Source organism: Semicossyphus pulcher, unplaced genomic scaffold (assembly GCF_022749685.1).
Source record: "Semicossyphus pulcher isolate SPU_LCO1_2020_fin unplaced genomic scaffold, fSemPul1.0.p SCAF_13, whole genome shotgun sequence".
Lineage (NCBI taxonomy): Eukaryota > Metazoa > Chordata > Actinopteri > Labriformes > Labridae > Semicossyphus > Semicossyphus pulcher.
In genome coordinates this window covers 10,705,319-10,717,661 of record NW_027211637.1, presented here as the reverse complement: position 1 = coordinate 10,717,661, position 12,343 = coordinate 10,705,319, and the positions used below count along the sequence as shown (strand labels likewise).

The 12,343-nt window shown below is 39.5% G+C and overlaps 1 protein-coding gene across 1 annotated transcript; it reads left to right on the top strand.

Moving 5' to 3' along the window:
• Positions 1-3,757, top strand: LOC138589226 (transmembrane protein 26). Its single transcript, XM_069659428.1, is given in 4 exon segments — positions 1-194; positions 2,153-2,297; positions 2,889-3,123; positions 3,126-3,757. Coding segments are annotated over 4 exon segments (987 nt in total). The 3' UTR covers positions 3,539-3,757.
• Positions 3,758-12,343: the final 8,586 nt, after the last annotated feature.

Genomic DNA, 12,343 nt, shown 5'->3' with positions numbered 1-12,343 from the left:
ATGTGTCACCTCCTGAACATTCTGCTGGCTTTTCTGAGTCGCTTCCTGTTTGCAGTCCATGGGGTAGTGACAGTATGGCGTGTGGTGGCAGTTAAAGAGGAGCCCTTCTATTGGCTGCTGCTGACTGGCGTGGCTCTGCTTGGTGTGGAGATGGTTGTCACTCTGAGGTGCACCCAAAATGCAGAGTGGAAATGGTAATTTAAGTCATACATAACATGACTCTACACATGATTCACATTGTTTCATACAGGATTAGGCCAAAAAATTTGGGTTGATATTGGACCTTCACAAAAATTGGATTTTATTGTTGCATTAGAAGCAGTAAACTGGTTTAGCTGGGCATAAGTAAAGGTAATTACTTAGTTTATTACTTTGCAGTTGGTAGTCCATTAATGGCAGGGTGGATGGTTTGAGTGCTTGCTTCTGTTGCCCATGTTGCTTTTGTAAAAGACTGGCCCTATTTTCAAACGCAACACAAAACCCTTCCAAATGTTAACATTATGGTTTAAGATTAAACTATACAGACTGACTTGCATGCAGAAATTTGCAACACTGAACACACACTCAAACAACAGACACTATTAGCAGTACAGTCACTCATCCTGACAACAATGAACAAAATCTGACAGTGGCAGAGCCCAAGGTGCAGAATAATATGCTTCACTATAGGCCCGAAATTAAGGTACAGTTAAAAAAACATACAACCGCTGCACTAATGAAAGGGGCACAGCAAAGCATATTACTTGGTGCACCATAAAGTGTATTTTACTTATTATATTCATTATTTTATATAATTTATTAACATACTTAAAAAACAATCAACTGCTTGCTTATTGTTTTTGTTCTGTAAAGTGATGAATACAGGCTTTGCTAAGCTGTTTTGTGTGAAGAGTAAATAACTTCTGAGCTTGTAACTTTTTCAACATTTTATTACCCATCTGTGGTGGTTTTTGACAGACAACTGAAGCTTAATAAACAAATCGACAATGTTGTCAGGACTAGTTTTTTCCAGCTACATCTCCTAGCCAAAGTAAAAATGTTTTTAAGCCGTCACGACCTTGAGAAAGCCATCCATGCTCTAATCAGTTCCAGATTAGACTACTGCAATGCACTTTATGTTGGCATCTCCCAGTCTTCTCTTAATCGCCTTCAACTTGTGCAAAACGCTGCTGCTCGTCTCTTAACCAACACTAACAGACGAGAGCACATCACTCCTGTTCTTAACTCCCTTCATTGGCTTCCTGTCCATTATAGAATTGATTTTAAACTTTTAATGTTTGTCTTTAAAGCTCTTAATGGCCTTGCTCCATCTTATTTAGCTGAGCTTTTAACCGTTCGTGAGCCCGGTAGAGCTTTGAGGTCGTCTAACCAACTTCTGTTGGAAGTGCCCAGGTCAAAATACAAACACTGGGGTGACCAAGCCTTTTCTGTTGCTGCTCCCAGGCTCTGGAATAAGCTTCCCGCCGAAATGCGTCTTATTTCTGACCTGGGCCTCTTCAAATCTAGACTGAAAACCTATTTATTTAGGATGGCTTTTAATACCCAGTAGTGTGGTGACACTTTTACTGTTATTTTTATTTTATTGTATTGTATTTTATTGTATTTTATTGCTTTTCTTCTTTTTACTGTCTATCAAAAGCAAATCTACTCCTCTGCTTTTTAATGCTCTTTCTCTGCGAGCTAATGTTCAGTGCTTCTGTCACATATCTTTCTCTTCTATTCACTCATGGAGCAAATGTTTTTTAAAGTGTTGTGTGACCAGCAACCAGTTACCTGTTTCTTTGGCTAGAGAAAAAATAAACTGACAGTCTCCTTTATTCTGAGTCCCCAAAAAAGATATGAGAATTTAGCATCAAGCCATGTTCAACACCATTCGTAAACTCAAGCTCTCTGGCATATATGCAGTGAACATTCTCAGACCCACATTTTCTTCAGGGCTCTCTCCTTCTCACAGAGTCTTACTTTGAAGTTCTCGTGAAGAAGGCTTTGCACTGTCAAGTGGGATTTGCATATATGATGGGTATAATTGCCTTTCTGAAATGCGTTGCTTCTTTTGGAAAAAAAAGGGGCTTTTTCTTCTTCAGCGGTTGGCAAAAAAAATTGTCACTAAAAATACCCCCCTCTTCTTTCTACTTTGGCTGTCCTCTTTTAGGTTCTCCCCCATGGTTTTCCTCTACCTCAGTACTGTCATCCCGTCCATTTGGTTTTTGGAGCTGAGCCTGCTGCAGTCCAAACTCCCTGTCAACAATTCTTCAGGCCTTGAGCCTTATTTGCTGACTCAAATCCCCATCACAGCGGTATGCATCCAACCACAAACCTTCCCTCCCTGCCTCACCCTGCATGCAGCCACATGAACACCTTATATCTGATAAGATTTAGGATAAACTATTAGTTGCAGGAAATGTGTAAAAAAAATAATTGAGATGAAGTCTAGAACTCATTGATCTCTCTCTTTTTGCGGTTGTTTTTCATATAGGGGTTGGGATCTTTTTAGCCTCTTGGCTGTGCTTGAGGCTGGGTGGCATCTTTTTTAAAGGAGTAGTGTTTCATGAATGTTGCATACTGTCAAGGGCTGCTGACAGGATAGACTCAGGGAACCCCAACACAATGCGCATCTGAGTAACATCATCAGAATATTTAGAATAGAGGACCTGCCTTCTTGTATAGAGGATTGTGAATGTATGTGATTGATTACACAGTATTTCTTTTTACATAAAATTGTAATATATTTATGGTATAAATAAATTATTTTAAAAAAGGAATTTAAATATCAGGCCAATACAAAACCACAGGACTTCTCTGCTCCGTAATGCAAACTGTGTAAAATATATTGTGCAATTTGATGAATACTTTTGACATGACCAGGCAGTACCATTTCCTTTTACCAGGGCATCATGGAGATGGAGCCAGAGAACTGGGCGGCTGGACTGGAGCAGACCATGCTCATGGTGTTGGTTCTTGGGCGCTGGCTGATGCCCAAAGGGGACATGTCCCGCGACCAGCTTTCCCAGCTACTTATGGTCTATGTCGGACTGGGTGCAGACATCCTTGACATCTTCGATACCTTCAGGGAAGTTGAGGTGAAAACCAACAGAGGGGTTGTCATCATTGGCCTGACCCTCTTCTCATGCAGTTTCCTCTGGTGCTCACCCAGACACAAAGTCCAAAAAACCAGTCCCTACAGAGAAGTATGAGTGATCTCTCCTGCTGCTCTGGTGCTCCATCAGTGTTTGCCTCCTGCTGCTCCAGTGAAGTGTGTAGCTTGCTGCTCATGGTGGGACTGCAAGATGGCCCGTTCCTGCTTTACAGGCTCTACCTCATGGTCCAAGAGCAAGTGCTCAACCAGTTGATGATCTTCTTCACCTGCAAGAACATCCTCATTGTCCTCTTGGAGCTGTACCGAGTCTTTGTGGTACAGTGCGAGCAGCCACTAGGGGACTCAGGGTTTGCCAGTTGTCCTGCTTTGGCTGTCAGGTGTCAAACCAAGACGGGTGGGGAGGAGGCTGAAGAGAATGAAGCAGGTAGAGAATGGGTATAGAGGAGGGAAGAGTTGTAACAATTAAACAGAAAGGGGAACTGAGAGGGAGAAAGATCAGAGAGGTGTCCAGGTATGGAAAATCTAAAAATGCTGTAAGTCAGGACTTTGGCCCTCAGGGGGAAACGACTTTCACACACCAAGAGAAAAGCTGAACCTGCCATTTCTTGCATCTCAGCCTTGCTCAGAGTCATTGAACCTCCAGAGATTTGAGACTAGGTCTCCAACGAAAAGATAAGAGATTAATTTATTTAATTCCCTTTGATGAAACTTTTCTAAAAAAGTGGCGCTTCAGTCAGAGGTTTGTCCACTGAAAAATGTGGTTAACAAATTTAACATTAACTTCCAATTTCTTTGAGATACTGTATGAAGGAATTAACAAGAAAGCTGAAACCAAATAAACAAACTGTTCTCACCAGAACAATACATTTGTTTTAATAAGCAACTACATGTAATGATATGAATTAATTATGTTCTGCATATCATAAAATGTAAATAAATAAAAAGATTTTTTTTTTGTGTATGTATGTTTATGTAATTTGTGTTAATTAATAGTTGTAAAAGTAAAAGTTTTGACGATGCATGTTGCTTTATTAATAAACCTTTTCCATTTAAGATTCTTTAGAAAACCTAGTGCTGTTTTTTGAAGCTGATCACCATAGGGTGGCAGTGTTGCCAAGTCAGCCAAAGCTCCACCCAAATATACAGTGTTTACTAGACTGGAACTTGCATGCCAGTTACACAGAAAAAAAGAGACAGAAACACAGGAGCACAGTTACAGTGTTTAAGTTTTTTGGTACAAAAATCATCTCTATGAGTGTGTTTGTAAGTTACATATCACTGAAAAAGAAGTTAGGCCTAAGATGAACAGATTTAAAAGAAAAAGAGGTTTGCTTTGTTTTTCCAAAGTTGATTTTCCTCTTGAGCGCAATTAGCTCATGGATGGCTAAGAGCTCAGTGCATTTTTATTTTGTCTGAAAAAGGATATTTATGATTATGTGGGAGTTTTTACGTTCGACATGATTTACTCTCCCTTTTTTAGAAATGGAAGGTGCTTTTGAGAAAGTCTTACACATAGGCCAAGTAAAAGACTCCTTCAGAGTCTAGAAGGACATATGTTGGGCAGGCTGGGAATAAAGAGCTGCAATGTCAGTGAGTGGCAATTTTTGCTGTCCTGTATACCATATCTGCTAGATGAGCTGCTTAGGCAATATCACATGAGAGGGAGTGATGTTGTACTGAATATCATCACTTTATCAGCGGCACTCAGCCTGCAACCTCGTGCCTATGACCGAATCACAGCTGTGATGATATTCAGTACAACTTCATGTGGTCTCAGTAAAAGAAAGGCTGAAAGAGCCAGCTAAGAGGAAAATAGATCATTTGTGTGTTTTCCTTCCCTCTATTGTAGGTGCATTTTTTTTTTTTAAGTGCAAAGACTTTAAGCAAGATTTGCTTTTAACTACTTTATTCAGCCTGTTTCATCTTTGCTGCAGAACTTTAATTTAAAATATTAATGGTTACTTTTGAAATAAAATAAATGTAATCCTTAATTTCCCTCGGGATCAATAGTATCTATCTATCTGTCTGCCTGCCTGCCTGCCTGCCTGCCTGTCTGTCTGTCTGTAACATGAGAAAAAATGTATTGTTCCACATTGACATACTAATTCTTCCATCAACATAATGCTATATGCTCTTAGAGTGCTAGATTATGCCTTTTTTATGTAGTTACTACCAGGCCAATGACACCTCACACAGCCTATATGAGAGCAAAATGTCTAAGCACCTGAGTTTTGGCAGAATTCTATTTTTGTGTGACACCATGTCATGGGCAATACAATAGGGTGATGAAAGAGCTGCTTGCTTGTGAAGAGAGTCCTTTTCCTCTTCAGATTAACTGCATGCTTTAACAAGATTGTGTGGGCATGTGGGAGGATGGGGATGTCATCTGATCCATAGGCTGCCCTACATACAGTAGATAGAGGGAAAAGAAGGGAGGGTTCAAACTCAAATCCAGCAACTCCAGTGAACATTGAACATCTCGGTTCACACAATAAAGTTTTGATGCCGTGCTCCTTAAAAGCATGTACATGCATTCTCAGATTAAACTTATTAATTAAAGCAAAGTTTTGGATATGATGCATCACAAAAAAGTCAAACAAGGCTGTTGTTCCTTCAATGTATTTTTCTTACCCCAATAGCTGAATTTAGAAGTTTGTTCATATGAGCTTAACTTTGTATATATTGTGTGAACATGTGTTCATGCTTGAATTTCTCCCATTTGTGGGGGAGAAGACTGGTGTTATATGATTGCTTGGTTATCTCATTGCCACAAATCCCATTGACTGGATAAATTCATGTCAAAGCGCTCAAGTTTAAGATTTATCATAAAAGATGTTTTGTTGTTTAACAGGAAGAGAAAAAAGATTTCTTGACTATGAAAATGCTGAAAATGATGTTGTTCCATAATAAAAGATGAATGAACAAATACAACCAAGATAAAGTATTATGACTTTTTTTATTTTTTTATTTTGTGTGAGATAAACAAGAAAGGTAAAGGAGAAGAATGTAGCCTTCAGGAAAACCTCAGCTTACTCAGTATAAAGAGTAACAAGTCCATGCAGGAGGCTGGTTGGGTTTGTGAAGTGGGTTAAGAACATGGCTTTCAGCCAAGAGACTGAGATTTGGATACCACATGAAACCTTGCTTCTGAGTAAGGAGTTTATAAAGTCAATAAAGAAAATAATCATTCGAAATAAGGACAACTTGAAACCTTATAGTTTGCTCCATCTTCAGAGAATTGTTGCATAGAATTTAGAAAGCCACCTAATTGAGCTCCCCTTGATTAGGACCATCCTCAGGCATCAGGGAGAAATCTTTTATGTTTTTTCGAAGATGATGTTTAGGTATTATGGGTTTAATAAAGTTGTTTGTCAAATATCTGGCTAATTAATCTGGCTATTTAAATCTATTTGACAGGACTGTGACTTGATCTTACAGGTATCTTGGCATCCACCTAGATAACCTGTTTCGCTGGGAAACTCACGTGGACAGTTTGTGTTCTCGCTTACAGCAAAGATTTTTTACGCAGATTGCGAGTGTTTGGGGTGGACTAGAAGATAATGTTCTTGTTTTATCAGGCTGTGTTAGAGATCATTATTAGGTATGGGATGTCGGCGTGGTACGGTGGTCTGTCTGTTAAATCGAAATCTAGGTTGGCTCACCTGGTACGGACTGCCATGAAGGTTGTGTCTCTCTCTCTCCCTCTCTCTGTCAGATTAATGCAGCTCATTAATGCTGTATCTTCTGGTCCCATTAACATTACTAACCATATATCTTCCGGGGAGTTCTCGTAATCCCTTGTCTTGAAGGTTCCTGGAGATCGTTGCTGCAGACCACCTGCTGCTGTGGACCTGCTCAACTGCAACAACTACCAACATCAGTCCCCATAGTATCATTATTGTTGCTGCTAATGCTAATAGTAGACCTGTTGACTTCAACTGTTACAATTACGATTACCTCAGCCTTTATCATTACTCTGCTTCTCTCGCTAATTATTTATTTATTTATTTATTTTGCTAATCTTCACCCTAGTCTACCGCTATTATTGGCATTGTAACCATAGGTATGTTTCTGTTGTTGTTCATGTAACAAAGACATATGTTGTTGTAACAAGAACATATGTTGTTGTTGCTCTCTTTGCCTGTCTCTATCCTGCATCTCCTTCTATCCCATTATCGGCCTATCCAGTCGAGGCAGATGGCTGATCAACATGAGTCTGGTTCTGCTCGAGGTTTCTGCCTGTTAAAAGGAAGTTTTTCCTTGCCAATGTGCCGAATATTGCTAAGTGCTACTCATGGTGATTCATGTTGGGCCTCTCTTTAAATAACATAACAAAGAGTCGGTCTTGACCTGCTCTTTTTGCAAAGTGTCTCGAGATAACTCTGGTTATGATTTGGCATATACAAATAAAATTTGATTTGATTTGATTTGATTTTGTGAGGAGGACTGAAAAACCCCTCCCTGCAGTCAATATATGAGCAGTCTGTCCTCAGCCGAGCCCAGAGAGTTCTGTTTGACCCGTCTCACATCTTTCACTCGGAATATGAGCTTTTACCATCCGGCAGATGATACAGAGTCCCCAGATGCAAACCAAACCGTTTTAAAAATTTGTTTGTGCCCACGTCGATCAAAATTTTAAATGCTTCCTGAGGTGATATGGATTGTGGATTGTGCAATAGCATCATGGTGTTCCTATATATATACTTATATTTTTATTCCTATATTTCTTTTTTTGTTTATTTATTTCTTTATCTTTTTTTTTTTTTTTTTCCTCTTCATGCTTTCCTTTATATGGATCTGTGCAATATGGGTTACGTGCAATATATGTTTGTGGTCTTTCACTGGCATGTACTCTCGTTTACATGTGGATTGTGTTGGTTTCTATTGTCTTTAATTTACTGATCCTTCCCCTCGCTCTCGCTCTCTCCAGCAGTCCGTCAGTGTACAGTGCGTTTAAATATTATTTATTTCATAGTCATTCCCCGTTTTCAAACTCACTATGACTCACCATGAGAAAAAGTCTAATGCAACTGCATTTCAGCAAAACATAAAATAAATTTTGGCAAACATGAAATAAAATATAAAGTGAATCCCCCTATTATGGTCAAATTTTTGATAATTCTGTCAGGAGGCAGAGAGATAGCAGCTTAAGTGAAGAGGTAAAGCTGTCTCTCTCTTTCATTTGATTTCTGCATGGACAACATTATACTACCAGTAGTATCAGACATTATATTATTTGTTTTCATTAACAAATAAAGACACTTCCATCACAAACTGGGGCATAAAATAAACCAAAAATACAGGAAATAAAGGTTTTGACACTCAAAATTTCCTGGGGGAGACCACACTATATTTAGCAATTTACCATTTACCAATATTGAAGTATTCATTATTATTGTTGTGTAGTGCTCTGTGTAAAAGTTATTTGCGTTGTTGTAAAAACTATTTAGCCTAATTGTATTTTCTCTATTTGATTTGACAGACGTTCAAAATGTATCAATGTATGGTACTGAATCATACACAGGTCAGACATTATGATATTCCGGACCTTTGCTTGAGAAAAAAAATCTCTAACTGGACCTCTTTCAAGTTTAATTGAGTACCACTGCACTATATCCTAAAAAGTAAATCTTAAGTATTTCCTATGTAAACTCTTCCCGGGACACACAAGTACACTGGACATTGCTGGACAGAGAAATGAGAAAAGCTGGTATATCCTTTAACTGTACCCACGATTGCTATGCCGCCTTTTTCACAACTGACAGCTTTGGTCCGGACTTTTGGACTTTACTCTGATATAATGGCTCGTTTGGACAGGTGAGAAGACGCATTCGAACTCTGGTGTGAACTGGAAAACTGGTCCACGGTCCACCAGAAAAGACGTAACTCGGTCCGATTCCAAATAAACCACGGTCTGGTTCAATTTAGGTGAGAATGTAATCAGACTTAAAAGTAGGACCTAATATAAGAAGCAAACCAAAAAGCTGTGCATTGTGGGTTGTTAACGGATGTTGACATTTGCAGAGACAGCCATGCAGCCAGGCAGCAAGATGATTTTGGACAAACATGGGGGAGTGTCGAGGTGATGGCTCTAATAAAAGTCTGTTGAAATGCACAAGAATACGGAGGTGTTGAAACTGTTCAGTGAAAAACTAAAGGAGAACGGAATTAATGAAACTGTGGAACAATGCCAGTTAAAAGTAAAAAAAAACCTCTGACAACAAGACATTAAAGTCCATGATTGTGTTGAGTGTCGTACAAGAGTGTACGCATCAAAACTTTTGGCCTGCTGATAAAAGCTGTGAACACAAACCAAATTCGCGGCAAAATGCAACTTTGTAAGAAATTGGTCTTTGATTCGGATCAAATAAATGGACTTTAGGTGTGAAAGCACCTTTACGCCCAGGGGTGAAAATCTGATATCAACTTTGGGGGAGACATTTACAGGAAATTTTATTAAGAGCCATTCCTGAGGGGGACATCAAAAGTAGTGCTGTAACACATAGGGGCCTAGCCGATACGTTGTCAGTCTTTCTTATGAACATTATTGAACATTAGTCTTTGAGATATGGCTACATAATAACGCAGCCCGGGGAGGACACAGACGTTTAATAACGTGGATCTGCGTGTTAGTCACACAGATTTTTCTGTCTGTCTGTCTGTCACTGTTAACAGAGACTCCAGTCTGCTGTGTAGTTCATATATTTCACACAGAGCTTTAGAGGAGCTTCAGGCTTCATGATCAAACTAAGTTTTCTATCACTTCATCACTTTAGTCCGCGATCGCCTGCTCCCTCCCTCTGTGCTAGTGCTCTCCCCCTCTCAGTGCTGCAAGTCTGCATCACAGTTTTTATTATGATGTTGATGTAAAGTCTAATGAACGTCCATTTCAGAGCACTGCAAGGCTAAGACAGTATTTTGATTGGCAGCTTTAGGTTAAGATAGAAGTGGCACCAAAATGAGACACCAAAATCCTTGTTGTGATTGCAGGTCGGTTAGGAACCCAACCCTAATATTGAGTTGTTGAAGTCAAGGAATGACTAATATATTTTTGTCTGAAACTGAAACTAGAGGCTCTGTCAAAGATTCCCACACACACTGAATTTGCCAGCTCCTGCTGCTCTGTTGACTGTTGTTGGCTGAGAGTGGCGGGAGGGAGTGGACTGAACCATTATGAGGCAAATGGTGGGGGTGTCCAAAACTTTTGAAACTTGAATATGCACTATTAAGTCTATAATCAACACAATACCTTTCATTGTGTATCATTAATAGTACTTAAATTACATAGGTATGTCTACAGTGATATTGGGGGGACAACAAATCATATTTTTCCCCAGGTTGTCCCCCCCCGCAATTTCCGCCTATATTTCCGCCTAGCCTGGTCACTAGGATCAAAGTCTCCAGGGCTAGATTGGATGGAGACGGTGGGCCTCCAGCAGCACCATGGAATGCTGACAGGGAAAACACTAGGATCTCAGGCTGGCATCTTCAAAATGGTTACCAAAACAATTATGTTTATAAGAAATCCTATTTCAGTGGTTTATTTGATTCTACCAATCGGTGTCACCTAAGAAAGTTATCTGTATCTTCAATGCAGTCCTTTGTCTTGGAAGCAGCATTAAGTAGAGGAACTGTGGATCCCTAATGTCAGCATTAAAAGTTTATTATATTATTTATTATATTTTAATTAAAGAGTTACATGTTGTGTCTCTAAAGGAGGAGAAGTTCTTACATTATCTGTTAAGTGAACTTGTAAAGTGTCAAAAATAGGGCTCAATAATGAGAAAATGCTTTCCCTTCACTTCATGTGTGTCTTCATTGACCTGACAGGCTTATCTGAGCATATTGCCCCTGGCTTAAATGGCACCAATGCTATGACGCTGGGGATTGTAGTGTGAGTAGTGAGAGAGAGAGAGAGAGAGAGAGAGACACAGACACACACACACACACACACACACACACACACACACACACACACACAGAGAGAGAGAGACAGACAGACAGATAGAGAGTAATAAAGACACAGAGAGAAAGTGAGCAAGAGAGAGATTGAGTGTTTTACCAACTTGCAGATTGAACAACGCTCTAATGGCACAAGTACTGCCCATCTGGGTCAATAAAGTCAATGGAGAGCATATTGTTTTTATTGGCTGGATCACTGAGCTGTGTTAGAGCATGCTGTAACATAGATAATACATGAAAGGCCTTTTCTCCACCCTTAACCACTAATACATCTTCTCTTTCCCTATTCAAATTTTGAATCCCTTCATTTAAAACAGATTTCTAAAAAAAGTTTTATATGAAACATGTTTAGGACAACTGTACTGTGTTCAAGGTGTAATTTGTGAAGATTAAAGGATAACTTAGGATAACTTCGGGATTTTTCAACCTAGACCCTATTTTCCCATGTGTTTGTGTGTAAGTGAGTAGTAGAGACAACAATTATTATATTGGCGTATGCGCGGTGCCCTGTTTAGTTACATTGTATCTCATTTCGCGGCTGCCGGCCGGTGCTCCCTCCCTGAATACTGGATCGATTTCAATAATTGTTGTCTCCACCAGTCACTTACACACAAACACGTGGGAAAATAGGGTCTAGGTTGAAAAATCCCGAAATTATCCTTTAAAGGAACACATGGTTTTGTGGAAGGAAAAAAGGAAATGGCTGTTGTCTTTTTGGTCTTGAGGAAACAAGTTGAAAAAAGCTTTCAGAGAACACACAATGAAGGGCTCTCTTACAAGCTCCTCTTGGTACTTTAAGAGGTCTTGAATCCCTGAATCCATAGAACCAAACTTCAAATGTTAACAGAACTCTTACTGAGTGTAATGAAGAGAAACACTCTTGGGATAAAAACATCAGCACCAAATTCAACTCTACCTGTGGTAGACTTTAATACATATATGGACATTCAAAGCTTTTTCTCCATGATTATCTGCAACTGATTGCTTGGTGGATGGTGTGGTGTGCGGGTTCTTTCTCTTGCTTTGGTTTACATAATTACATTATGTAGGACATGGGCAGCCAGAAGCGTTTTCTCTCTTTAGAACACTTCAGAGAATGAATGGAGCAGATCTATTTCAGGAAGTGGGTTAGTGGTGAAGGGAAGAGGCTAGATTCGGAGAATAAACACGTTTTTCACAAATTAGGATATTTGTTATTGCAACATGCAGCCCCTGGTGTCCCTGATTCTGTAGAAAGTGAGATAAACCATATCAGCGACATCTCAGTCTGGATAAAGGTATAAC